This window comes from Stegostoma tigrinum, chromosome 31 (assembly GCF_030684315.1).
Source record: "Stegostoma tigrinum isolate sSteTig4 chromosome 31, sSteTig4.hap1, whole genome shotgun sequence".
NCBI classification, from domain to species: domain Eukaryota; kingdom Metazoa; phylum Chordata; class Chondrichthyes; order Orectolobiformes; family Stegostomatidae; genus Stegostoma; species Stegostoma tigrinum.
The window spans coordinates 11,018,233-11,045,317 of NC_081384.1; the positions used below are offsets into that span (position 1 = coordinate 11,018,233).

The following is a 27,085-nucleotide window of genomic DNA, read 5'->3' on the forward strand; positions in this document are numbered from 1 at the left end:
CCTACCACTTTAGCAAACCACCCTGTTCCCTGGCCAACATCTCTATGTCTGGTTTGACTCACTGTTCCAGTGAAGCTCAGCACAAGTTGGAAGAACAACACTTTATCTTCTGAGTTTTGAGAAGATTTGTAGCTCAGGTTGAGGTTCTGGATGTGAGTTTGCTCGCTGAGCTGGAAGGTTAGTTTTCAGACGTTTCGTCACCATTCTAGGTAACATCATCAGTGAGCCTCTGACAAAGTGCTGGTGTTATGTCCTGCTTTTTATTTATCTGTTTGGGTTTCCTTGGGTTGGTGATGTCATTTCCTTTTCTTTTTCTCAGAGGATGGTAGATTGATTTGGAGCCAATGTGTTTGTTGATGGGGTTCCGGTTGGAATGCCATGCTTCTAGGAATTCTTGTGCGTGTCTCTGTTTGGCTTGTCCTAGGATGGATGGGTTGTCCCAATCGAAGTGGTGTCCTTCCTCATCTGCATGTAAGGATACTAGTGATAGTGGGTCATGTCATTTTGTGGCTAGTTGATGTTCATGTATCCTGGTGGCTAGCTTTCTGCCTGTTTGTCCAATGTACTGTTTTAGAATCGCAGCTAATGAACTTAAAAGACCCTATGCAGACAACAAGCAAAATGAATGTCATTACAAAATACCTTGCAAGAACTGTGACAAACGCTACATTGGACAAACAGGCAGAAAGCTAGCCACCAGGATACATGAACATCAACTAGCCACAAAATGACATGACCCACTATCACTAGTATCCTTACATACAGATGTGGAAGGACACCACTTTGATTGGGACAACACATCCATCCTCGGACAAGCCAAACAGACACGCACGAGAATTCCTAGAAGCATGGCATTCCAACTGGAACTCCATCAACAAACACATTGATTTGGAGCCAATCTACCATCCTCTGAGAAAAAGAACAGGAAATGACATCACCAACCCAAGGAAACCTAAACCGATAAATAAAAAGTGGGACATAACACCAGTGCTTTGTCGGAGGCTCACTGATGATGTTACCTAGAATGGTGACGAAACGTTTGAAAACTAACCTTCCAGCTCAGCGAGCAAACTCACATCCAGAACTTTATCTTCCGCTTAGGGACTCTACAGCCTCCGGACTCAATATCGAGTTCAATAATTTTAGAGCCTAAACTCTCCCCTGTCCTAGCCCTCTACCCCTTGTTATCATAGAGCCTGCCATACACACACACTACCTATTATGAGTTACTAACAGTTCCTCTTATCAGCTATTCACCCTCCTAACCAGATCATTATCAACTCCTTTGTCCATTCAACTGCACTTTTCTCTCTTCTGGCTCTATCCTTTATCCTATCATTTGCTCCCTACCCCATCTCCCTCCCTGTTTTCTACATACAAAATAACGTCTTCCCAGCTACCATCAGTTCTGAGGAAGGGTTACTGGACCCAAAACATTAATTCTGATTTTTTTCTTCACAAATGCTGCCCGACGTACTGACCTTTCCAGCAACTTCTGCTGTTGTTCCTGATTTAAAGCATCTGCTGTTGGTTTGGTTTTTATTTATCATGCAGGTTTGACTGAATTCTGGCTGAGATAGACTCCACCCACAGAACAAAAAGCTATGGTTCTGTTGTTAATCATGAAGGACTTGTTTTCACATAGACAACACAGAAGAAAAGAATTAAAATAATGTTCTTAATTTTATTTTCATCTTCAAACAGCCTTTGTTTCCGAATCAAATAAGTAAGGTGAAGAAAGGTGATGAACGCAGATTGTCTGTTGAAAGAATCTATCAGAAAAAAACACAGTTGGAGCATATTTTGCTCCGCCCTGACAGTTACATTGGCTCAGTGGAGCCAGTTTCACAAGTAAGTATTGATTGTTGCATTGTGGAATTAACATGCTAATCTCAAGTTGTGGTGAAGTGTCATATTGGACTCGGATTTCTAACTCCATTTCTGTCACTGTAGACACATCCAGACCTCCTGAGTTTCTCAAGCATTTTCTGTTTTTTGTTCATTTCCAGCATTCAGCATTTTGTTTTATTGGCAGAGGGATTGAGTTTCAGAGCCATGAGGTCACATTGCAGCTGTACAAAACTCTGGTGCGGTCGCACGTGGAGTATTGCATACAGTTCTGGATGCCACCATTTGGGAAGGATGTGGAAGCATTGGAAAGGGTGCAGAGGAGATTTACCAGGATGTTGCCTGGTATGGAGGGAAGGTCTTATGAGGAAAGGCTGAGGGACGTGAGGCTGTTTCTGTTAGAGAGAAGAAGGTTAAGAGGTGACTTAATAAGACATATAAGATGATCAGAGGATTAGATAGGGTGGACAGTGAGAGCCTTTTTCCTCGGATGATGATGGCTAGCACGAGGGGACATAGGTTTAAATTCATGGGTGATAGATATAGGACAAATGTCAGACGTTGATTCTTTACTCAGAGTAGTAAGGGCATGGAATGCCCTGCCTGCAACACTAGTAGACTCGACAACTTTAAGGGCATTTAAATGGTCGTTGGATAAACATATGGATGATAACGGAATAGTGTAGGTTAAATGGGCTTCAGATTGGTTTCACAGGTTGGCGCGACATTGAGGGACGAAGGGCCTGTACTGCGCTGTTATATTCTATGTTTTTATTTGATTGATAATCTATACTTGTTTTTTATTGAGAAAACAAAAATGCTAGCAATCACAGTAGATCAGGCAGCGTCCATGGAGAGAGAGTAAGCTAATGTTTCAAGTCGAAATTATTCTTCATTTTACATGCTGCTATTTTTATCATAGCTGTCAGGGAGTGAATAATATACTGCAAAGATTATTTATTAGCATAACTGAATGAAAACTTTCCTTCATTGAGAAATAGATTTCTGTTTTGCACTCTGCACCATCCCTGCTCCAGTTCAAGGCCAGTTGTGTGACCTCTTCTACTGCAGGTTCTTTTAATGCTATTGAAAATGCAACAAAGAGGATTTTCATTCCCCTGAAGTTTTCTGATTGCTGCTGAAAATGCAAAACTTGTGCGAGAAAATTACTGTGTATGATCTCCAATTCCATCAAAATGCAATTTGTCTATTTTATAGCAAATGTGGGTGTTTGATGAAGAAGTTGGCCTAAACTGCAGAGAAGTAACTTTTGTTCCTGGTTTGTACAAGATATTTGATGAAATTCTAGGTATGTGGAAAAAACTAATTCTAAATAATTATTCTGTATTTTGAAATGAAAGCATAAATTACATTGTTAAATCAATTATCATTTATCAAATTACAGTAAATGCAGCTGATAACAAGCAGAGGGATAAAAACATGTCATGCATCAAAATCAACATTGATCCGTAAGTGTTTTTAAAGTCAGTTTAGAATCTTTAGTGGATTCCAAAACATTTTGGAAATGGAAATAGATCTTTAAAAGTGAATTTTCGAGGCATAAAATTCAGGGCTTAAGTTTAGCTAAGCTTACAACCAGACTTTTAAATTGATCTCATTTATGTAAGTGCAATATGTTAAAAGATTATTTACTGTGCAATCATATTTGTAACGTTCATTTCAGTGATACCTTGAGAAAAAGACATGTATTTTTATTTAAATGTTTATTGTATATATGATTATTGCAAATGGCCACCAGCGCAGTCAGTAAATTTAGTGAGTTGATGAGCTCTGAACTGTTGGCGTTTTTCTGATTTGTTATCTGACAAAACAGTAACCACAATGGTGAGATGAGTATGAAAACTTTATTTACTGTTTTAATGACGGAAGTGCCAGAAGGAATGCTGTATCTGCATATCTTTTAGCCTCACCAAATTTCCTTCATGTTATTTGTATTATTACAGTGACCACCAACCATTGGAAGAATCTGAGCATCCATATGGTCCAATAATGAACTATTAGAGTTATCCATTCAAAGCCAGGTCAATGGTAGATTGTTTCATGTGGGTCCATTACTGCCAATGGCAACATCAGAAGTAAGGCCAATTCATCCACCACACAGTAATGTGTTTGCTAAAATTTGACAGTGTCTGATGGCAAACAAATCCATCTCTCTGCATACCAAAGTTACTAAAATAGAATGGTATTAATATGTTCTAGGAGAAAATTAGAATTAATTATCAATAGCTAGTGTGAAATTCTCATGCACCGTAATTAGTTAAGGTATGCAGATCAAGAAAGTTCAGGATTGCAATTTTTGTGCTATTGGTAAATTCCAATTTGGGTTCCACTCTACCACGTACAGAGAACCTGTTCAAATGCGGTAGGGGCAGCATGTTGCCCACCCCAAACTGTGATGGTAGTGAGGTACATTCTTGAACTGCAGCAGTCCATGTTTTATCTGTATACCCACAGGAAATTCAAGGCTGTTGTGGTATAATTTTAGACCGTAATGGGTGTGGCTTGGGGTTAACTTTGCAGATGGCCATGTCCCATGCTTCTGCTGCCTTTAAGCTTCTAGGTGATAGAGATCATGTTTAGAAGGTATGTTGAAAGAGACATAACAAATTGATGCAGTGCATTTGCAGATTGTTATCATATGACTTTGGGACGTTGGATGCCTTCAAGGCAGAGATCAACAAATTCTTGATCTCAGAAGGAATCAAGGGCTACGGGGAGAGTCCGGGGAAGTGGAGTTGAAATGCCCATCAGCCATGATTTAAATGGCGGAGTGGACTTGATGGGCTGAATGGCCTTACTTCCACTCCTATGTCTTATGGTCTTATGGACTCTGCTGCTAGTGAGGGGAGTGACTTTAAGATGGCGGATGGGATGGTACTGAGGCTTGTGAAGCAGTATGGGCATTGGATGAGTTTAGTGTTGAAAGCATTGTTACTGCCCTTGTCTGGACCAATGGAATTGTTCTGTCACACTCGTGGACAGTGGACAAGAGCCAGAGGAGAGTTAACATGATAGTAAAATTATGTATTTTATTCTTTCTCAGTGAAAACAACACCGTTACTGTCTGGAACAATGGAAAGGGAATTCCTGTTGTGGAACATAAAATAGAGAAGGTTTTTGTTCCTAATCTAATTTTTGGCCAGTTACTGACCTCCAGCAACTATGACGATGATCAGAAGAAAGTTACTGGTGTGTGTGTGTTATTCACTGCTATTTTGAATTTAGATGTTTCCAAGTATGAGCTAGAAACAGTTACCTGATTTTAATGTTTTGCCATAAGGTAAAATACTTTGCGTATGACATTGAGCTCAAGAAGAATCTGATGTTGTTTCATGTTGCAAATTAAAGTAAGAATGACTATTGATACATTGGGACTTGGGTGCTAGATGTATCCTGTAACTACAGTTCTGGAAATTATAAGTTTTTGACTTAATTATAAGGTTTATGAACCAACAAGGTTGCGATCAAGAACAGCTTTTTCACAATCTCCAACAATGCAACTTCATAATAAATCAATAAAAATAAGAAATAAATACAAGTAAAGCTGAATAAACTGCATCTCAAATACCAGATTTCTGGAATTTCTGGTACCTAATTTGGAAGTTTCCAGCTTGCAGTTGATATCCCATTATAAACTTCTTATGTTGTACAGGGTGAAGGAGGAGCAAGGAAGTGAGCAGCCATAATTGGGTACATTTGTGTTTATGGCATTGATTGCCTGTGGAATTTTATTTTGGGGAATCAAGATTCAGTGAGCCTTGATTAAAAGGTATGGATAAGTGTACCTCAATGCTCCAACATACTGCTTAAGTTAAATTTATATACCCTGCCCTGATTTACAATGTTCACTTCATTTTTATGTTTAAAGTGATTGGCAAAGATACAAATATGGTGTGAAAATAAACATCTCCACACAGTGAGTGGTTAGGGTATGCTTTGTTTGAAAATGTGGTGGTGTCAAGGTTAATTCCGACATTCAAGAGATCATTGGGTGATTTCTTGGATGGAAATAATGTGCAAGGTATGGCTGGAAGCTGGAAATGAGCAGTAGGTCGTGAACAGCTATGCAGATACAATGGGCTGAATTGTCTCCTGCACCATAACACTTCTATAATTCTGCAACTTTATTTAAATAGCTAAACCAATAGAAGTTTGCGAAGTAGATTTATTCAAATAATAGGAGTTTCTTTTATAGTTTAAGGAGCTCAGCATAACAAAACAAGATATAGTGACATAACCAGAAGAGTGTAAATCTGGAATAATAAGTCCACATGAACAATTTTGTTATAAATATAGCAAAAGCTATGACAATATATGTAATGGAAGTAAGATTTTTCAAGTATACACATTTTTAAAGATGGTATTAATATAGATTGGTAAAGCTTTCTCTTTTCAATGTTTTATTTCTCAATGATACATGGAATTACTGTCCCTAATTCAGGTTATGTGTAAAGCTTCAGTGTATAATCTATTACTGAACAAGAGAATGACTCTTGTTTGCATTTTGCAGGTGGTCGCAATGGTTATGGTGCAAAACTCTGCAACATTTTCAGCACCAAGTTTACCGTAGAAACAGCTTGTAGGGAGTACAAGAAATGCTTCAAACAGGTGCATTGAATGGAAAGCTCTGGATTGAAACAAGTCTCTTTGGTCTAACTTGGATTTGAAAAGGCTTTAATGTTTAACAATTACATTATTAAATAATTATTTGAATTAAGTCATAATTACTTCTTGCTGCGCAGTCCTCAAGTCCATTTACAGCAGTGATTTCAAACACTGCTGATTACTTGTTTACAATGCACCTCGTAAAGTGCTCAGCCAATTATTCCTTAATTAAATTATACCCCTTGAGGAGTTCCAGTTGGTCACTGACATTTCTACCAAACCTAGATGATTCCTTTCGTTCACCTTTTTCAAATAATAGTAAGGTAAATGAAAAGATGAAAAACACAAAAAAAAACAAAAATACAAAATGACGACATATTTTGCAGCATGACAACGTTTTATATTCATGCTTTTTTGTGTTTCCACTAGACTTCTAAATGTCATTTTTCTAATCTGATAGTTTCTTGGAGGTTGCTTCTTTGTAAGTAGGTAGCTAACTGCTACTACTCGTCCATTACAATTTGGAGATAGCTTCCTTTTCCGGCATGTGCTTTAAAACTGCAGTTTTGATCCTTTGTCTTACCTAATTCATTGACACATTTTGTTGGATGTATGTTATCCCATGGTCATTTGTTCTTGTAACACTGAGTATTGCTGTTGAATCCGCTTTTAAAATTTTTTCCGATATTTTTGCAAAGAAAATTCTACTGCCTGAACCGGAACAAGAATTTTTGCAGCTAAGATGCTTTTCACTCCTTTACTGACTAACATCCCAAATGAAAAAGCAATGTTTATGTCACTCTACTAAAAGAAAAATGATAAACTCCCTTGCACTTGAGATCCCATCACTGTTTGCACAAGAAGCTTTACTGAAAGCAAAAAGCTTTATGTTCCAGGTAGCTTCCAATAATGTAAGTTTCAAAACGCAATGCTCCATTTTTAATTATTGCATTGTGTTGTTTACTCAAACAATATGTTCTACCAGAGCTCATGCCAGGGCAGATGATAATTTACAGTTTGGCTGATCTACCAAAATTTAATGAGCCATTTTGCTTATTACTGCATTTTTCCTTTCACGTATCCTTTTGTCAAAAGGGCCTTATGCTACTGTATTTGCAGATTTTTCTCTATTTTCATCATTAGCACATTTCATCAACCCTCCTGTTATCAATGAGAAAGTTTGCTAGTGGTCCAAGACCAGCCCTATCTACTTTTTCATTAATTTATGTGCAGTTATTTTCTAATCTGTATTATTGTCAACTGACCAAATCTGCATGGCAAATCTACAATGTAAAATGATTTTTTTTAACTTTATTCTACACCTTTATATTCATAGCCACCACTTTATTGAAATTTCAATAAATCTCAAAATGTTTCAATTTTATTACTCCAAGTTGAGGTAGCATTTTTGCTAGTCTATTCTACACACAGTGGTTCCACAGTTGCTATTTAATATGGCAGAATTGAAAGATTCACATTTATCAGTGACTTGAAGCTTGTGACCAATACAGTCCCCTCTATTTGATTCATAACTCTGTCTTTTTCTGAATCCTCTTTTTGTGTTTAGTTTTGAATACTCTTCTGTGGAACCTATCTTTACTCTTTCTATGTATCAACAATTTGTAATTTTTCTTATAAACTTCATCCATGAAAGTTAATATTTTGGCTAAACCTTCATCAAAGTTTACTCATCCATCTCCAGTTCTTAAAAAATACTTTGCTTCTTATCCTGCTTTTGAGTGGTAGCAAGTACAATCATTCTTGGCTAAACTAATCTTTAACTTACAGCTAACTGTTCTCTAATACCAATGTTAAACGTTATATATTGATTATATAACTTGTCTAGGCAAACGATTTTCAAGCAGCACAAAACTCAAGCAACACTTGTTCCCTAAAGATACATCATTTAAGCACTGTAACAATTTCAAAGAACAACACAGCACAGGGACGGCCCCTTCCAGCAACGATGTTATGCCAAATTAAACTAATCCTTTCTGCCTGCCTTTGGTCCATATCCTTTCTTTCCTTGCGTATTCACATCCATATTGAAAAGTCCCTTAAATTGTCCTGTTTTATCTGCCTCCTACCACCACCCCTGGCAGCATGTTCCATTCTCCTACCACTCTATGTGAAAAAAAGTGTCCGTATCTACGCGTCTAATAATTCTGCAGACTTCTACCAAGTCTCCCCTCAGCTTTCACCACTGCAGAGAAAACAACCTGAGTTTTTCTAGCCTCTCCTTATTGCTCATAGCCTCCAGTCCAGGCAGCATCCTGGTAAACTTCTCCACCCTCTCCAAAGCCTCCACATTATTCCTGTAATGTGACCAGAATTGAGTGCAATACTCAAAGTGTGGCCTATCCAAAGTCTTACAAAGCTGCATTTAATTAATTGCTCCCTATTTGTATTTGTTCTTGGGAATCCCTGTCACACCCTACTGCACTACATATTATTATTATGTTTGTTTTTTGTTAATTTCTTTCATAAAACCATTTCAGACTTTTATCTAAAATCTTGTAAAATTCTGAGAACATTAAATTTATTCAAGGTAGGTTTTCTTTAATTTTTCTGTACTTTTGATCCACAGACTTGGATGAACAATATGGGAGATGCTAAAGAAGCTAAAATCAAGTCCTTTGATGGTGATGACTACACTTGTATCACTTTTCAACCTGATCTTCCTAAGTTCAAAATGCAGACACTTGATAAAGACATTGTGGCGATAATGTCACGAAGAGCATATGATATTGCTGGGACTTGTAAAGGAGTTAAAGTATTCCTAAATGGCAAAAAATTATCTGTACGTTTTAAATAATACTGTTGGGGCCATTTATATTTTGCATGCAGTGGTTGGGAGGGGGCTATATGCTCACTGTGATATAGCGTGGTGTAAATAGCTGAATGCTGCAGCATTTTTAAGATTAGCGAGTTCATGTCTTTTTATTTCAATTTCATTTTAATACTTGGATAGCTTTTTATGGATTTCATTTTAATGCTGAATGTTATATAATGATCGAGTCAAAATATTTAGTTTATATATTTAACAGAAAAATTAAAGTACATCAATGTTGCTGCTGCTTGTTTTGAAGGTTCAAAGGAAATACTCATTTGTGTATTCAGGTTATTGATCTCCGAAAAGTTTTTATACACTTCATACAGCGTGTGTATTAGTAATTCTTGGACAAAGCAGATAGCTGATGTGCTTCTTGGTCTCTGGATTTCACCTCCTACCCCACCACTACCACCACCAAGTTAACACACTGAATAGATTTCTGTTACATGTAATATTACAATTTCCTTCTTCTGTCTTTGGGTTCAATCAAGGCTAAGGAAGGTTTTGTGCAATAATTGCCGAGAGTTTCAAATTTAAATGCACTTGAACAGAACTGAGCAGTAAATTAGATCATTACTTGGTTTTCACAGTGAAGCAAGTATGTCTGGTACTAACCTTTAAAGGAATCTACCCACAAAAATCTAGTAATCTCTGGTGTGAGTTTTCCCTTTCTGGTGTTAGTTTGAAACTGGTGTCTAGCCAAGGCAGGCTTCAGGGGTCTGGCAATCAACTTATTAAACAGAGTAAATAGCCAATTACAATGATATATTCTGAATGGCTGCAAACCAGGAAGAAAATGCACTGATTATCCTTAAATGTTTGAATTCAAATTTAGAATGAAGTAAATGATTGGAAATATAAATGAGATTGTAGCAGTAACAGAATACCATAAAGTCTTAAAATATATTTTAAAGTATGTGGAGTTACTAATTGTGATGGAGAAATTTAACATTCCACAAATATTGAATTACCAAGGTATTTCAGCAGTGCAGTATTGAACACTGTTATTTGACATGCAAACTGAGTTTTGAAGGGTTTTTGCAATTGACTAATACCATAAAAAGGAAAGTTCTAATAAGCTCAGTAACTTCTAATTGCTTGCAGGCTAGGGACGCTTCTCCACTGTACCGTCCAAAGAAATGTATAATCATGCATAGCAACTTTCACAGTGCTGCACTTAACTGCACGTGTGGACTTAAGATGTCACTTTCAGAGGAATAGTGTTAGGGAGCATTGACAGTTACACCGTCATAATGCTGCAAAGTCTTGGCCATTGTTCAAAGCTGGTACCTTTGTCTTTTTGCTTATAGGTTTCTGGATTCCGTAGTTATGTGGATCTTTATGTAAAAGATAAAGTGGATGAAACAGGTAGCCCACTTAAAATAATCCATGAGGTTGTAAATGAACGGTGGGAAGTCTGTATGACTATGAGTGAGAAAGGCTTCCAACAAATAAGCTTTGCGAACAGCATTGCTACCACAAAGGTAAGCTTTTTCTTTTTAATAGTTATACAGGCGTTTGGTCACATATATTGTCTTGGAGAGGATGACTTGAAAAGAAACAGCTGTCTCGATGGATTGACTGATTATTGAGTGTAGCTGAATTGCACAGGCTGTAAAGATCCACAGTCTGATTTTGCTTGCATTGAGCAATCTTAACCATGCCAGTGTTTTAGCTGTCGTGCAAGCCATCTTCATAGGGCAGTTTTTCAGAGAACAACAAGTTCAGGTTGGGAGTTGCAAGGAACATAGAATTAGCATATTGTCCTTTTGTCCATTTAGTAAATTTAAGTCATCACCTGGCTTGCATATTTGGTGATAAATGGAGTAAACATTGCTCAGTATCAGTTCAGTTCTTAACAAATCCAAGTAGACAGCACAAGTGCTTATATTTTGAAGCTTTTAAACAAAATTGGCAATCTAAAATCTTAGCTGGATTGAAGATGATCATCTGCCCTTCTTTTATTTATTCATGGGGTATGGGAGTCACTGGCCAGACCAGACAAGCATGGCAGTTTTCTTCCCTAAACGAATTTCACCATCTGCTGCGGTGTGATTTTGAACCCCAGTCCCCAGGACATTACCTGTATCTCTGTAGCCCAGCCATAATACCGCTAGGGCATCGTCTCCCCATTGCAATTTTGACACAATAAAGGAAATAACAGATCAATCTGTAATCCACAATGAGAGTGAGCTTGTGTATTGAACTGGGCAGCAAAATACTTGTTAATAACAACAGCTTGCATTTACATAGCACCTGTTATGTAGAAAAATTGACAAGGCGTTTCTCAAAGATGCTATAGACATTAGTCAACATTGAACCAAAAGGGTTGCTAAGTATAGTTACTGAAAGCTTGGTTGAAAATTTGTGGTCTGAAGTGCTTGGCAAAGTGTTTGTTAATGTGATGTGGATTGACCAAATAATTTCAAAGCTTGTCACCCCTTAGGCTGAAGACACTTACCAAAAATAAGCCCATCAGAGTTGGAAGCTGGTTCTCATCTGTTTTACTTGAAGGGTTTTAATGCTTGTGTGACAATTTCTTTTTCCAGGGTGGAAGACATGTTGATTATGTCACTGACCAATTAGTGAACAAACTAATTGAAGTTGTCAAGAAGAAAAATAAAGGAGGTGTTGCAGTGAAGCCATTTCAGGTAAGGTTTGTTGAAAATGCACTATGACCATATGATCTGTCAAAATGAAATTTATCTTTTGAATGTAATTAACTGGCTATTAAGCAGTAGAAGATGGATTTTAATTGAGGGGGAATTGTGGCACTGAATTTTTGTTTTACATTTTTGTGTGGTCTACTTCAAATAATGACTTGAGGGGTTTTCTCTATGACTAGAGTACTAACTAAAGATAGAGCACCAAAAATCTGATGATTTCCTGGTTCACTTATGGTCCTCAGATTTAATTATGAAACTAAAATATCATCCACTCCTCCAATTTTGTAAATAGATAGATATCAAAAGAAATTGTAGTAAACTTGAGTTCTGTTGTCACTTTGATCTTTGCTCATAGTTGTCATCTGAACGCCTGAATTTAAATTTGAATTCATATAAATTTGTCATCTGAAGGTGTATTTGTTGATACAGAAAGCAAGTCTCCGTCATCTCTTCGTTGTTAAAACTTCTGCGTAGTGTTGCGCTTTGCCGCTTATGACTGCAAACATTTAATTATTCTATGTTGTGTGTGTATAAATGTCTAACATAAGTTCGGATCTGTGACAGGTCAAGAACCATCTTTGGGTCTTTGTGAACAGCTTGATTGAGAACCCAACTTTTGACTCCCAGACCAAAGAGAATATGACCCTTCAAGCAAAGAACTTTGGATCCCAATGTGTGTTGTCGGAAAAATTTATCAAAGCGGTATGTTTGGCTTTGACTTTTTTCTGTTTTGAGTTTTGGTGATTCAAGTGAAACATCTATCTGAGTAATGCACAGCAATTTTGTAGTAATGAAATTACAACGTAGTAGCCATTTGATTCTTTGCATCATGCCAGTGCTCATCTTTACCTAATTTATCTAATTTTAATCCTGTTCTTTCCTTGTTTTCTTTATATAGCTTTACTTTCAAAGTATTATCCAGTTAACTTGAGTACAATTACATGCACTGATCAGGGTGCTAAAGTTCTGATTACACTGAAAAAGATTTTCTAACTGTGAAGCTCTTAGTTCTCATTCTGGTTTCATCTAGCCAATCAACAATGTTTTATCTGTTCCAATGTGCAAAATTGAATATGTGCTCTGGCAAGATGGCACGATGGCTCAGTAATTAGCACTGCTGCCTCACAGAACCCCAGACCTGGGTTTGATTCTACCCTCAGGCGTCTGTCTATGTGGAGTTTGCATATTCTCCCCCTGTCTGCGTGGATTTCCTCTGGGTGCTCCAGTTTCTTCCCACAGCCCAAAGATGTGGAGCTTAGGTGGATTGGCCATGCTAAATTGCCCATAGTGTCCAGCGATGTGCAGGCTGGGTGGGTTATCCATGGCCAGTGCATGGGAAGGGTAGAGATGTGGATCTGGGTGGGATGCTCTTCAGAGGGTTAGTGTGGACTTGATGGGCTGAATGACTTGCTTCCACACTATATGCATTCTGTTCTATGATCTCTGATATTCATTTACGTTTTATGACATTTAAATCTCTACTTACTTTTAAGACTGTGCACCTACTGTGTCCATCTCTGTTCTTGCAGTACATTACAAATTTTATCATTTGTCTTACTTACGTCACTGTTTTCCCTAAACAATGTTTACAATTTTGCTATGTCTGTCTGTTATCAATCTGCTGTCAAAATCATCTGTTATTGCTTTACATTCTTTTGCTATGCTCACAATTTGGTTATTTGCTTCCGAATTAGTACTATGTCAACATCTGTCCTGGTACCAAATAGTTTTCACAGTTTGATTTCAGTCATCAGCACATTATTACTGTTCAGAGGGCAAAATATTTGATTGTGGAGTGTATGACAAGAGTTTAAACTTGCTGACATTGACTAGTAGGATCAAAAACACAAAACTGTAGTTTACTGTATCTTCTTTGCTGTGGTGTTATAATTGAATTGATGAACAGAGACTAAAGACTTTCCAAGAGAAAGGATTGGGATTCAGCCTTAAAGTTGCCTTACTCTGTAGATAGAACTTGAATACCTAGTTCATGAAACCTGCTGATACTACTTTATTTCTTAATTGATGTTTTTAATATATTTTTTATCTATTTGGGTAGTTACGCTTGATTTCCTGGACCAGAGCTGTAAAAACAGTCATGAAATTGTTCCACTAAATGTTCCACTGTTTCATTTGTAGGCAATGAATTGTGGTGTCGTTGAAAGCATCATGAACTGGGTGAAGTTTAAAGCTCAGAATATGCTCAACAAGAAATGCTCAGGACTAAAACAAACCAAGATCAAAGGAATTCCTAAACTGGATGATGCTAATGATGCTGGTATGTTGAGTTTTCTGGCATTTGTTGCACTTAATGTTTTGAGGAGATTTGATTTGATTTATTATTGTAATGTAGCCATAGTCATACAGCTTGGAAACAGACCCTTCAGTCCAGCTAGTCCATTATGAACATGTTTCCAAACTAATCTGGCCCTAACTGTGTGCGTTAGGCCTGTTTAGGCAGCACAGTGATTAGCACGGCTGCCTCACAATGCCAGGGACTTGAGGTTTGATTCCACCCTCAGATGACTATGTTTTTATTCATTTGTGGGATGAGGGCGTCACTTGCTAGGCAGCATTTACTGCCCATCCCTTATCGCCCAGAGGGCAGTTAAGAGTCAGCCACATTGCTGTGGGCATGGAGCCACATGTAAGCCAGACAAGGTAAGGATGGCAGTTTCCTTCCCTAAGGATGTTGGTGAGCCAGATGGGCTTTTCCGACAATCAATAATGGATTCACAGACTTGATTAAATTCCTAATTCCAGATATTTATGGCATTCAGATTCCACCATCTGCCATGGTGGGATTCAGACCCGGGTCTCCAGAACACTTTTTGGTTCTCTGGATTAACAGTCCAACAATGATACCACTAGGCCATCATCTCCCCAAAGTGGAGGTGCACATTCTCCCAGTGTCTACACGGGTTTCCTCTGGATTCTCCGGTTTTCTTCTATAGTCCAAAGATATGCATGTTAGGTGGATTGGCTGTGCTAACTTGTCCGTAGTGTCCAGGGATGTGCAGGCTAGATGGATTAGCCATGGGAATTATAGGGTTGCGGGAGGAGCGGTGGGTCAGTGAGCGATGCTGTTCCGAGGGTTGGTGGGGATTTGGTGGGCTGATTGGCCTGCTTCCACGCTGTAGGGATTCCATGATCCTATACAGTGCAACATTGTCTGTTAGCACACAAAACAATACTTTTCATTGTATTTCTGTGCATGTGGCAATAATAAATCAAATCAAATTCATTATATTTTAGAGTCATGGAGGCACACAGCATGGAAATGGATCCTTTGGCCCAACTAGTCTGTGACAACCATGTTCCCAAACTAAAGTGGTCCTACTTGCTTGCATTCACCCTATATTCCTCCAAATCTCTCCTGTTCATGTACTTATCCAAATGTCATTTAAACATTGTAATTTGTACCTGCATCAACTATTTCCTCTGACAGTTCATTCCAGAAACTAACCACACTCGAGCAATGATGGCAAGCACTCTAAATGACTTCTTAGTCACTGTGTCTACCTGTGATGCATATTTCAAAGGATTATGTGCCTGAACCCTTATGTGTCTCTGTTCTACAATGCTACCCAGGTCCCAGCCATTAGTTATATCACTCCTGCCCTTGTTTGTTTTATCACAATGCAATGCCTCACATTTATCCAAATTAAACTCCATTTGCCACTCCTCAGCCCATTGACTCAAGTGATCAAAATCTCTTTGTAGTCTAGACAACCTACTTCACTGTCAACTATACCATCAATTTAAGTGTCATCTGCAAACTTATTAACCGTACCTCCCGTAATCTCATCCAAATCATTTAGATAAATGACAAACAAAAGTGAGCCCAGTACAGATCGCTGTGGAACACCACTGGTCACAGGCCTCCAGTCCAAAAAACAATTTTATACGTCCACCTTCTTGTCTTCCACCGTAAAGCTGATTTTGTTTCCAACTGGCAAGCTCACCCGAAATGCCATATAATCTAACTCTACTAAGTAGTCTACCATGTGGAAAGTTTTCAAAGACTTTACTAACGTCTAAGTAAACAATGTCCACCCCTGTGCCCTCATCAATTTTCTTTGTGTTTTTTTTGAGAAAGTAACCATCAGTTTGTGAGACGCTATTTCCTTTGCACAAAACCATGCCGACAATCCCTCATAATTCCTTACCCCTCCAAATGCATGTGAAGCCTTTCTTTCAGAATCACCTCCAACAAGTTAGCCACCACTGATGTCAGTCTTACAAGTCTATAGTTTCCAGGCTGCTTCTTATAGCCTTTCTTAAATGAAAGCACAAAATTAGCCACCCTCCCATCCTCTGACATTTCACCCTTGGTTATAAATGACATAAATATTTCACTTAGGGGCCCCATAATTTCCTCCCTAACTTCCCACATCATTGGAGGATAGACTTGATTAGGTCTGGAGGTGTATCCTCCTTTATGTTTCTAAGACCTCCAGTCATGTGACTGTTTTCAAAGCATCAGTGTTTATTTCCCTGAGTTGTCTCGCCTCCATTTCTTTCTCCCCAGTAAAAATTGACGCGAAATATCCGTTTAATATCTCTCCCATCTCCTGAGGTTAAACACAAAGGCAACCCCGTTGATCTTTAAGAGACCTTGCTCTTAAGAATGTATAGTCTCTTTGGATTATCCTTGTCTGCCAAGGCCATCTCATCCTTTGTTTGTCTTCCTCATTTCCCTGTTAAGAGTGCCCCTATACTCTTTGTACTATTCAGGAGATTCATTTGATCCCAGTTGTCTATAGCTAATGTGTGATTCTTTCTTATTCTTGTCTAGAACCTCAATAACTTTATTAATCCATTAATCCCTAATCTTACCAGCTTTACCTTTCACTCTGACTGGAACATAATGTCTCTGAATTTTCGTCATCATATTTTTGAATGTCTCCCACTTGTTTGTTGCCCCTTTACCTAATGAGCAGTCTAATCCAATCAACTTTGTGAGCATTCTTATTTCATGCCATTAAAATTGGCCTTACTCCAGTTAAGAAGTTTAACTTTTATGGAAAGCTTATCCTTTCCTATAACTATTTTAAAATTAATAGAATTATCAACACCAGCCTCAAAGTGTACCTATTTGGATGCTTCAGTCACTTGCCCTTCCTTATTTCTAAGAGACGGTCAAGTTTTGCTCCATCCTTGGTAGGAACAATTACACATTGACAAAGGATTTTTACTTTATTAAAGTAAAGGCACAGTGTTGAGGTGCTGAGTGTTTTAATGCAAAGAAAATTAAGATTTGTGAGCTGGAACTGGAAGATGCCCTAACTTAAAACATGTAAATTGTTGTCTTAGAATTTGAAGTTCTAGAACAATGATTAAGTGCTTGACTGTTTACCATGACCTGTAATATAAACACAGTTAGGAATTCTATTCTTGCATTCGTTATGTTTGGTCAATTCATTTATCTGTCTGAAAGAATTAGTTATTTGTGCTTTGAGCATTCTATAAGCCACCTCAAATTAGCATCGACTAAAACATTCAGTAGAGTCCTGTGAATCACTGTTCAAAACATGGGTGTTCACTATGACAACAAATTAGTCACATGCTATTTTAATTATTTTCGTTGTTAGATTCAGCTAATTGCCCATGTGGCACTTAATGCTTGAAGTGATTAAGGACTACATTTATGATTGGTGTTTCAAGTGTCAACAGGACAACTCTTGCCTGTGTGATTTGAGACCTTCGTTTTGTTCTGAATAATTTGGAGCACTATGTATTGAATGTGGTGACTTGATCTGATTTGTTTTCATGTCAAATATCTGTAGTAGTGATTGTAAAATTATAATGTGGGAATGGTCTTTTTGATGACACTTGTTAGAGAATGTAAATATTGAAGTTTGATTTGGTCAGATCACAGAGTATTCTGTCAGTTAACTAAGTCTCAATCATTAATTGCATTGTTCTCAAGCTAATTTTCCATGTAAGGCAATGCTGAATCAGATAATTATAAGTATCAACAGGAATGAGAAATTTATGCCACTGAGTGAAATTACAGTTTGTGAATTCTGCTTTACAAATTTTCTTTTGCACTTCTCCCTGCTCCGGAGGTCGTGACCATCAGCTCTACTCCTGAGCCTGCTGCCAATTTGACTGGCATTCTGTGATTGAAGCTACCCACATGTACACTTTCCCCACTACCTATCCCCCAAGCTTTTTCTCCCCCAACCCCATCCCATACCTGCTGTTCCTACAGACATGGTACTTCACTTCACTCAGTCTGCCTCCACTGTAGAAATCAATACCACTGAACTTGGATGAGAAGTTAATTGGTGAGGAGTAGGAGAAGGTTGCGGGGAAGGCTTAGAAGCAGATTAATTGCTTTAAAATACTGATTTCATATTTACATTATGTGATATGTTCACTTATAACGCATTAATAATAACACAACAAGTGTTACTGTGCTGCTTTATTGTTTGTTTTTGTTGACATCTGGCATCACAGAACTTCACATGAACTTTATAGACATCACAGGCAGAGCCAGTCTTTGCCCATCCTTATTCTTCTTCAGGAAGATGCTCTCAAGTCAAAATTGTGGCATGTTGGAAAATAGTTTGTGATGCACAACCATAGTCCTTTACTTCAGTTCATTTGTGTATAATTCCTGTTGTTTGTATGGACCTCATCATGTATTACTGAATTCACTTAGATGAGAGCCCAGACATCCATGGACTGTTTATTCAGAAAACATTGCATAATAGACAGCTTTGACTCTCTAGTTGTTTGTTTTTGTCAATTGCACAATGTTTACATGAAGTAATGTAGTTTCAACTGCTTGTAATTTCAGCTATTGTTCCTTTCAAGATTGTGGATGATTGATACTTTTGGATCGTGGTGCAAAGAGTCTTTAAAAAAACGAAATACTTTTTCACACTTTATAAACATCCTATTTTCAATCTAGGTTTCTTTGGCTCTAATTAGAGTGTGTAGTGTTTTAATGGGTGCAGAGTGAGCAGTCATTGATGAGCATAAACTGGCATGGATGGGTATTGGGAGTGTGAGAGGAAGGGGGCCTCATTTGTTTTCATTATAATTGAGATGAGGTGCCAAATGATTCATCATGCTCTGCTGCTCCTAAAGTTATCGACACAGCCTTCAACCAATTCAATTTGCTTCATGTGATATTAACTAACAGCATATGCTTAGGCCTCAACAATACCCTAGCTTTGGTACCAAAGACTTATTCTCCAAAACTAGCCAGGCCCTTAACCAGGCTGTTCCATTGCAGTTTATGACACTGGAATCTACCCAACAATGTGAAAAATTATCAGTCTGTTGTCAATTTGTCTCAAAACATGCTGTAAATATTTGCTTGGCAACAACCTGCTTCCAGTGTTCAGTTGAGGCTTAGACAGGACCAATCGGCTCCAGACTTCATTACAGCCTTGGTTCAAACAAAGACATTTTTTTTGTTCTTCAAAGCATTTCAGATGAGCTGAGAATCACTTGCCATCACTGAACCAATTATGACATTTTGAGGCCTAGCAATATTGAAGTCCATAGGAATCAGTTCAAAATCTATTCAATTGTTTGGCATCATACCTAACAAAGGAGAATTATTGTAGTTTTTGAAGCCAAAAACTTAGTCCTAGGAAATTACAAAAGGACTTTCAGCTGCTTTAGCAATGATCTTCTTTCCATCATAAAGTGAGAAGTGGGAATGTTTGCTAATGATTCCATAGCGTTGAACAACGTTCTCTCTAACCTGCCAGCATATGCAGCTATTCTGAGGGCCCGTGTACACCTATTGGCATGCCAACTCCATTCCCAACATTGACTTCCTAGTTTTAGAAGATGCCACTTGCTCAAACCTCCAAAGATCTATGCAGAAAAAAAATTTGTGGAACATCAACAGCTCCTCGTGATTTGATGCAAGCAGGAATGGCTGCTTGAAGATCTGAACAGCATTCAGACTTGGGCTGGTACTGGCAAATAACTGTGGCGGCACAGAATTGCCAGACCATGATAATCTCCAACCAGAGAATCTAACCATTTCCCCATGATGTTCAATGACATTACCTCAGTTGAATCCACACTATCAAAATGGAAATTCTGTGGCATTTCAAACACCTATAAGTCACATATCAGGAGCATGATACAATATGACTGTTTGAGTCCATTTCCAATGACACTAGAGAACGTTTTTACCTTGCCATGTCAGACACCAGGTTAAGCATTTATGCTGTCCACCACTGGTGCGTGGTGGCATTTAAGTTCTAAATGGAACTCACCAAGCATTGCCCAAACTCAGGAATGCTTTTATTTGGAAAAAATAGTTGCACATGAAAGTTGCTGTCTGTCCCTATCTATTGCTTCATGGTTTCCTTCACCATTACTGGGTTAAAATCCTGTAATTCACTCCTCCAGCATAACTGGGTATATGTGTACAACATGGAGTGAAAGAGTTTAAAAAAATGGCCTTGCCATGAGGGTTACATCCAATGAAGAAAATTTTAAAAACATGTAAATCCATTGTGAAATACAAATTGTTATTTGCCTTTGTCTTTCAGGAACAAAACATTCTCATAGTTGTACCCTAATCCTAACAGAGGGTGATTCAGCCAAAACTTTGGCTGTCTCGGGTCTAGGAGTTGTTGGAAGAGACAGATATGGCGTGTTTCCACTTAGAGGGAAACTTCTCAATGTACGAGAAGCCTCTCACAAGCAGGTAGGTTGATTTAAGATGTAAATAGTCTATTTGTGATGGAATGATATTTGAATTTATTCAGCGTCTTGAATATTGAAAATATCCGAAAGCACTTCACAAGGCATAATCCAAATGGTAAGTTTTTTAGTAGTGGCTTCAAGAGGTTAGACTTGCAGAAATCAACAACAGATTTCTGCAGTACCAGAACTAACCTTGTCAAGAAAGGGATGAGATAATGAAAGAATTTGATCAAGAATTTTACCTTTTGAGACATTGTGGGCCAGGATGCAATATCGGTTACAGTGCACAAGGGTGATGGGAAATGGGGTATTGAAAACCAGAGTTTTAGATGCTCAAGAAAGGTAGAAAGCCAGCACAAAATCCTTGGAGTAGTCAAGTCTGAAATTGGTAAGATTTTCAGAAGACAAATTGCAAAAGCTTGGAAAGAGCCATGTTTAAATTTGCAATTAGCAAAATTTAAAATAGATTGTTAGAAACTTTAATCATTCTGAATTTACAAATGGAGGTGTAGAGAGTTATTCTCTCAGCAGATAACTAATTCAATCACCCAGAGAGAATTTATTTTTATAACCTTGCAATTTCTTTGTTACATAGAATAATTAACCAATATTTACATGGTGCATTCACATTTTTAAAATACCCCCAACCAATACATTATTAGTTGATTCACTAATGTAGTGTGATTGCTTTGGACTGTCCTCATCACATTTCAAGAAATATTCTCTTGTACACTAATATTGCAGTTGTTTTTTTCAGTAGAGGATATACGGTGCTGTGTCCAATCTGCTATGTTTTTTCTCACCTTTATACCTCCAGCAGTGAGAATATGTTCCCTCAGTCACTTACAGTTGTGCTCTTGATTTACCACAAAGGGTCAGGCCAGCAAGAGAGTACTGACAATTCTTTGAAGATATTTCAGTAAATGAACCTTGCTGTTGTTCACTGTATTTGTTGTCCATCCCAGTAGATAATAAATTAGATGGTACTTTGGTATGCAGTCAGAAATATTTGGATTACATGTTAATGTTATTTTTACCTCAGATTATGGAAAATGTTGAGATCAACAACATGATAAAAATCATTGGTCTGCAATACAAGAAGAATTATGATGATCAGGAGTCTCTTAAGACACTTCGTTATGGAAAATTGATGATTATGACAGATCAGGTAGGTCTAATTGACTGGTAGCGTTGAAAAGAATTGGTCGCCTCTTCTAATAGTGTAAAATATTCACATTATGAATACACATTTGATGATTCAGTAATTTGCCACAACACTGCAAATCACCCTGTCCTCTCTTTGCCATCACTCTCCTTCACCCCTGCTCTGCAAAAAAGTGCAGCCAGTTCAAATGCACTGTATTGCCAAGTCAGTACCACTAGGGGAACAAGGTATAAATTTCTAATAAAATAAGGAAGTGCTAGAAATACTCCGCATCTGGTCTGCCAGCATCTGTAGAGAGAGAGAAACAGTCAGCATATTGAGTTTAATATGGCTGTTCAGTTCTGAAAAAGTCATGTTCGACTTGGAACGTTAAGTCTATTTTGCTTTCTGCGGATACTTTGTAGACTTGCTGAGCACTTCAAGCAATGCTTCTATTTCCAATTTGCAGTTTTTTTTTTAATTTTGAGGTGTAAATTGCTGAAGGACTGAACATGCTGAAGATAATCTGATGATTTAATCATGTATGAATTAAATGTAGGAAAATGTACTGCACTATTAAGATTTGGCCACAGTGTGGCAGCAACTGTGAGATAAAATACGATCTGTTACTTCTGCAGATACTGAAATTATTGCATTGGGACTGTCTTCTCATTGCAGAATGTGTACACCAAATTCATTGTATTCTAAATATGCTAATGTTTTAAAAATTTGACAGCAGGTTCACTTTACAATCTCTGTGCTATTCTTTACCATGCAAGTTTTTGTGTCACTGGCTTACTGTTGTGAATGTCCAAATTGGGACATATTAAGCATATGGATTTTTTTTCCAATTATGGTCAAAAGTAAGAAAAGTGAAAGATCAGGAGTAATTCTAAGGTAACATCACATTGTTTGGTAACTTTGCAAGTGTGACTTTTTTGTTGGCATCTGATCTTTTTTAACTTCCTTGCCCTTGCATATCACATGATATTGCAAGGAGGAGATATTTGAAGTGATGATGGGAACTGCAGATGCTGGAGAATCCAAGATAATGAAATGTGAGGAAGGGTCTAGGCCCGAAACGTCAGCCTTTGTGCTCCTGAGATGCTGCTGGGCCTGCTGTGTTCATCCAGCCTCACATTTCATTATCTAGGAGATATTTGAAGCCTTGTTCATTGACTTCTTTTGACCTGAAGCATTCCATTATGCAGGCTTGTGAAAAATGTTCTATTATCTGTAATCTGAATCCTAATTCTTTTGAATTACTGTTTTCCAGGATCAAGATGGGTCACATATCAAGGGCTTAGTAATCAATTTCATTCATCACAACTGGCCTTCATTGCTCAGGCATAATTTCGTTGAGGAATTTATTACTCCAATTGTAAAGGTTTGTTTTCATTCTAAATAGTATTTAATGAAAATAATTGCAGGAGGGCCTATCATGTAAAAGATTAATAATCATTTAATTTTGTCAAAATTATTACAATGTGTCATAAACTAAGGCAACAATATAAGTTGGATTTTTTTTCCAGGTGTCAAAAAACAAGCAGGAAATTGCATTTTACAGTATTCCTGAATTTGAAGAGTGGAAAAGTAACACAGAGAACAACAAGGCTTGGAAAATAAAATACTACAAAGGTTTGTTTGGAAACTCTGTGTGGTGACTCTCTCAACACTAAGAACCTAATTATTTACTTTGCGTATATAGAAACAGAAATAACCTGCTCTGCCATTCACTATAGGCATTGAGCTGAAAAGCCTATTGTCTTTCCCCCACCGCCGCCCAAAATGCCTGTAGCCATAAGCTATATCTTTCTTCTTCATGAAAACACAGATATTCTATAAGCTCCAACCAGCTGATCTTGTTACAATCACTGCACCCCATCTCTCTAAATCCATGGACATAGGCTGGGGTTTTTGTTTTGTAGCTCCCTTGGGCATTTTAGCACCAGATCAGGTTCCTCGAACTCTGCCTCTGATATGGGTGGTGTGTAACACACAGTAGCCCAACTCTTGCACTCAGAGAATCTCAGAATAAATTCAGTCCTCTCTTCAAGAGGCAAAGGTGTCATGGTGGCAACATTCACTGTGTCCATCTCAGATTTTGAGGTTTTGTCAACACTTCAAGAAGAGGAAGAACCCATGGGCTCCTGAACAGCCAGAAAGGCAGTTGAGGAGCCAGGCACGTTTTCCTCCTCCGTTTGCAAGTTCACAGCATTCATATGGTCCACATGCTTGTCCAGGACTGTTTCACCAACCCAAAAATTACATGTCACTGGACCTGACTTCACATTGACCATATCTGTCATCCGTGCAGGGCCTTTCCTGTGGTTCCTACACCAAACTTCATCTCCTGAAGTAAACCATCTCTTTTGCTTAGCGGGGTATTGTGTCTGGCATGGGCATTCCTGATGCCATCTCCCCCTCCACCAGGTCCAGAAAGAGGAGCTTTCTCCCTATTAGCAACACTGCTGCAGCTATCCCTGCAGTTGAATGAGGGCTGGTCCTATAATCAAATAGAAACAAGGGCAGTTTGGTAACTGGTGAAGTTGTGGGTTGTTTCTTTAAGCCTTTCTTCAAAGTTTGGACTCCCCTTTTTGCCTGACCTTTGGATGATGATGGGTTGGAGCTTTCCTAATATGACGAACACCATTCAACTTTAGAAAATACTCAAATTCTCTCTTGGTGAACGACAGATTGTGGCAAATATTTCTAGGAATCCATGTATTGCGAAAGTTGCACACAGCTTTTCTATCATTTGTTCCTGTGTTTATGAATGAATTCTATGCAAGTCCAGCCATTTTGAGTGGGTGTCCACAATGAATAAGAACATTGGGCCCATTTGAAGACCTGTATAGTCGACGTGTAAATGAGTCCAGGGTTTACCTGGCAATTTTCATGAATTTTGGGTAAGTTGCTGGCAGTAATACTTTTCTTCATATGCACCCTGGGCACTGCCCCACCAATGCAGCTATGTTGGCATCCTATCCTGGTCACAAGACACAACTTCTTTCTAATATCTTCGTTTTGGAAACATCTAGATGACCCCAGTGGATTTCAGCCGGTATCTAGCGACTGCCTTTGCTCGGGACAATCACTCTTGCTCCCGTAATAATATGCTGTCCTCTAATGTGATCTGGATTCTCCAAATCCACATATGTTTTAGTTCTGGTTGTGATGGCCATTTGGCCTCTCCCATCACGTCAGTTGCCAGAGTGAACAGAACTTCTAACACGCCTGTTTATATCTGTCAGCCAGGGCTCACTGATTGGACCAGAATAACAGCCCCAATCAGGGAACTCATTCTGAGGTTCACCTGGCTGACCTCATTATAATCACTAATTAATGTTCTATCCATCTCAATACGCAACGCTCAAACCCACTCGCACCAATTTTAAACATCAATCCCTTATGTGAGACTTTTCAAAAACCTAAAAGTTCAAATAAACCTCATCCACCGGCTCTCCCTCATCATCAGTACTGTTTACATCCTCAAAGATTTCCAGTAGATTTTTCAAACATGATTTTTCTTTTTGTAATTCCATGCTGACTAGTGTCTGCTCCTACTACTGGTCTAAGTGGTCTGCTGTAATATCCTTGCTGATGGACTATAGCATCTTCTCCAATACTGATGTTAGTCTCGCTGGACAATAATTCTGTTTTCTCTCTATCCCTCTTTCTAACTAATGGGGTTACAATTGTTAACCTCCAATCTGTAGGAATTGATCCAGAGTTCAAATAATCTTGGAGAATGACAACCAATGCATCTACTATTTCCGGGGATACTTCCTCAAGTACTCTGGGATGTTGATCATTAGGCCCTGAGAATTGATTAGCCTTCAGTCACATCAATTTCTCCAATAATACAGATTTGCCTCAACTCCCTCTTTGATTAAACAGTGTGTTCCCCATCATTTCTGCTATGTTATTTTTGTCATGAAGACAGAAGTGAAGTTTAGTTTGTCTGCCATTTCTTTGTTCCCCATTTTAAAATTCCTTATTGTGAATTGTAAAGGACATACATTAGTTTTCCCCAAGTTTTTTTCTTTTTACCTACCTATAGAAACCTTTGCAGTCAGTAGTTATGTTCCCTACAAGCTATTTTTATTCTCTACCTTCCTCTTAATCAATCTTTTAGATCTTTTTTGCTGACTTCTAACCTGTTCCCAATTCTTAGTTCTGTTGTTTATTTTCTTGCCAAATTGTACACCTGTTTTTTTTTACATCAGATGATATCTCTAACTTCCCTTATAAGACATGGCTTGGGCACTGTTCTCTGCACTTTTGCATGAGACTTTATTTTCAAGTTTACTGATGGCAATTGAAAGAAACAAAAACAAAATTGAACACTTTTTTCATTTTTGCTTATAAATGGATCAGAATAGAATCTGCTCTTCATTCTTTTAAGACTGGTTTCCAACTTGAAACAAATTTTGCAGGTATTTCCCTTTTGCATGTGCCTCATAACATTCTTTGATTTATTGGATGAACTGTATATATCTAAACTCTTAGATGTCCTCAAGTGTCTGACATGCAGTTTCTTGATCTATTTCAGTTGTGTACTCTACCTTGGTTAACATCTAACTACTGAATTTAAATCATTAGGTTTGGGTACGAGCACTGCTAAGGAGGCAAAGGAATATTTTGCTGAAATGCAGAGGCACCGTATCCCCTTTAAATATAATGGACCAGAAGATGATTCTGCAATAACCCTGGTGAGAACTGAACTTTGAAATCAGTTTTTTTAATACTTAAACGTATTATGTGTCAGAGGCTGGGATGTAACCTTATAGAGGTTTATAAATTCATGAAGGGCATGAATAGGGTAAATAGACAAGGTCCTTTCCCTGGGTCAGAGGGGTCCAAAACTAGAGGCATAGGTTTAAGGTGAGAGAGGAATGATTTAAAAGTGACCTAGGGGGCAACCTTTGCATGAAGAGAGTAGTGCATTTATGAAATGAGCTGCCAGAGGAAGTGGTGGAAGCTGGTACAATTAAACATTTAAGAGGTTTCTGGACGGGTACATGAATAGGAAGGTTTAGAGGGATGGGCCAAATGCCGGCAAGTGGGACTAGATTTATTTAGGATATCTAGTCAACATAGGCCAGTTGGACCAAAAGGTCTGTTTCCATGTTGTATAACTCTGACTCTAAACTGATTATTTTCTGAATTCTTTAGGCATTTAGTAGGAAAAAGATTGACGAACGCAAGGAATGGCTGACTAACTTCATGGTTGACAGAAGACAGCGAAAGTTGCACGGATTACCAGAGGTACTGAAT

General features: G+C 38.1%; 1 protein-coding gene across 1 annotated transcript in view; it reads left to right on the forward strand.

Annotated features, from left to right (window-relative positions):
• The window catches only part of top2a (DNA topoisomerase II alpha), a 62,656-nt gene that overhangs the window by 5,086 nt on the left and 30,485 nt on the right, over positions 1-27,085 (forward strand). Inside the window, exons 2-17 of the mRNA XM_048560677.2 lie at positions 1,705-1,851; positions 3,067-3,157; positions 3,254-3,317; positions 4,913-5,058; positions 6,380-6,477; positions 9,062-9,274; positions 10,618-10,791; positions 11,857-11,958; positions 12,538-12,675; positions 14,113-14,251; positions 20,505-20,662; positions 21,704-21,829; positions 23,082-23,192; positions 23,338-23,443; positions 26,411-26,520; positions 26,984-27,076. Of these exons, the coding sequence (XP_048416634.1) occupies positions 1,705-1,851; positions 3,067-3,157; positions 3,254-3,317; positions 4,913-5,058; positions 6,380-6,477; positions 9,062-9,274; positions 10,618-10,791; positions 11,857-11,958; positions 12,538-12,675; positions 14,113-14,251; positions 20,505-20,662; positions 21,704-21,829; positions 23,082-23,192; positions 23,338-23,443; positions 26,411-26,520; positions 26,984-27,076 (2,016 nt within the window). The remainder of the gene's footprint in view (positions 1-1,704; positions 1,852-3,066; positions 3,158-3,253; positions 3,318-4,912; positions 5,059-6,379; positions 6,478-9,061; positions 9,275-10,617; positions 10,792-11,856; positions 11,959-12,537; positions 12,676-14,112; positions 14,252-20,504; positions 20,663-21,703; positions 21,830-23,081; positions 23,193-23,337; positions 23,444-26,410; positions 26,521-26,983; positions 27,077-27,085) is intronic.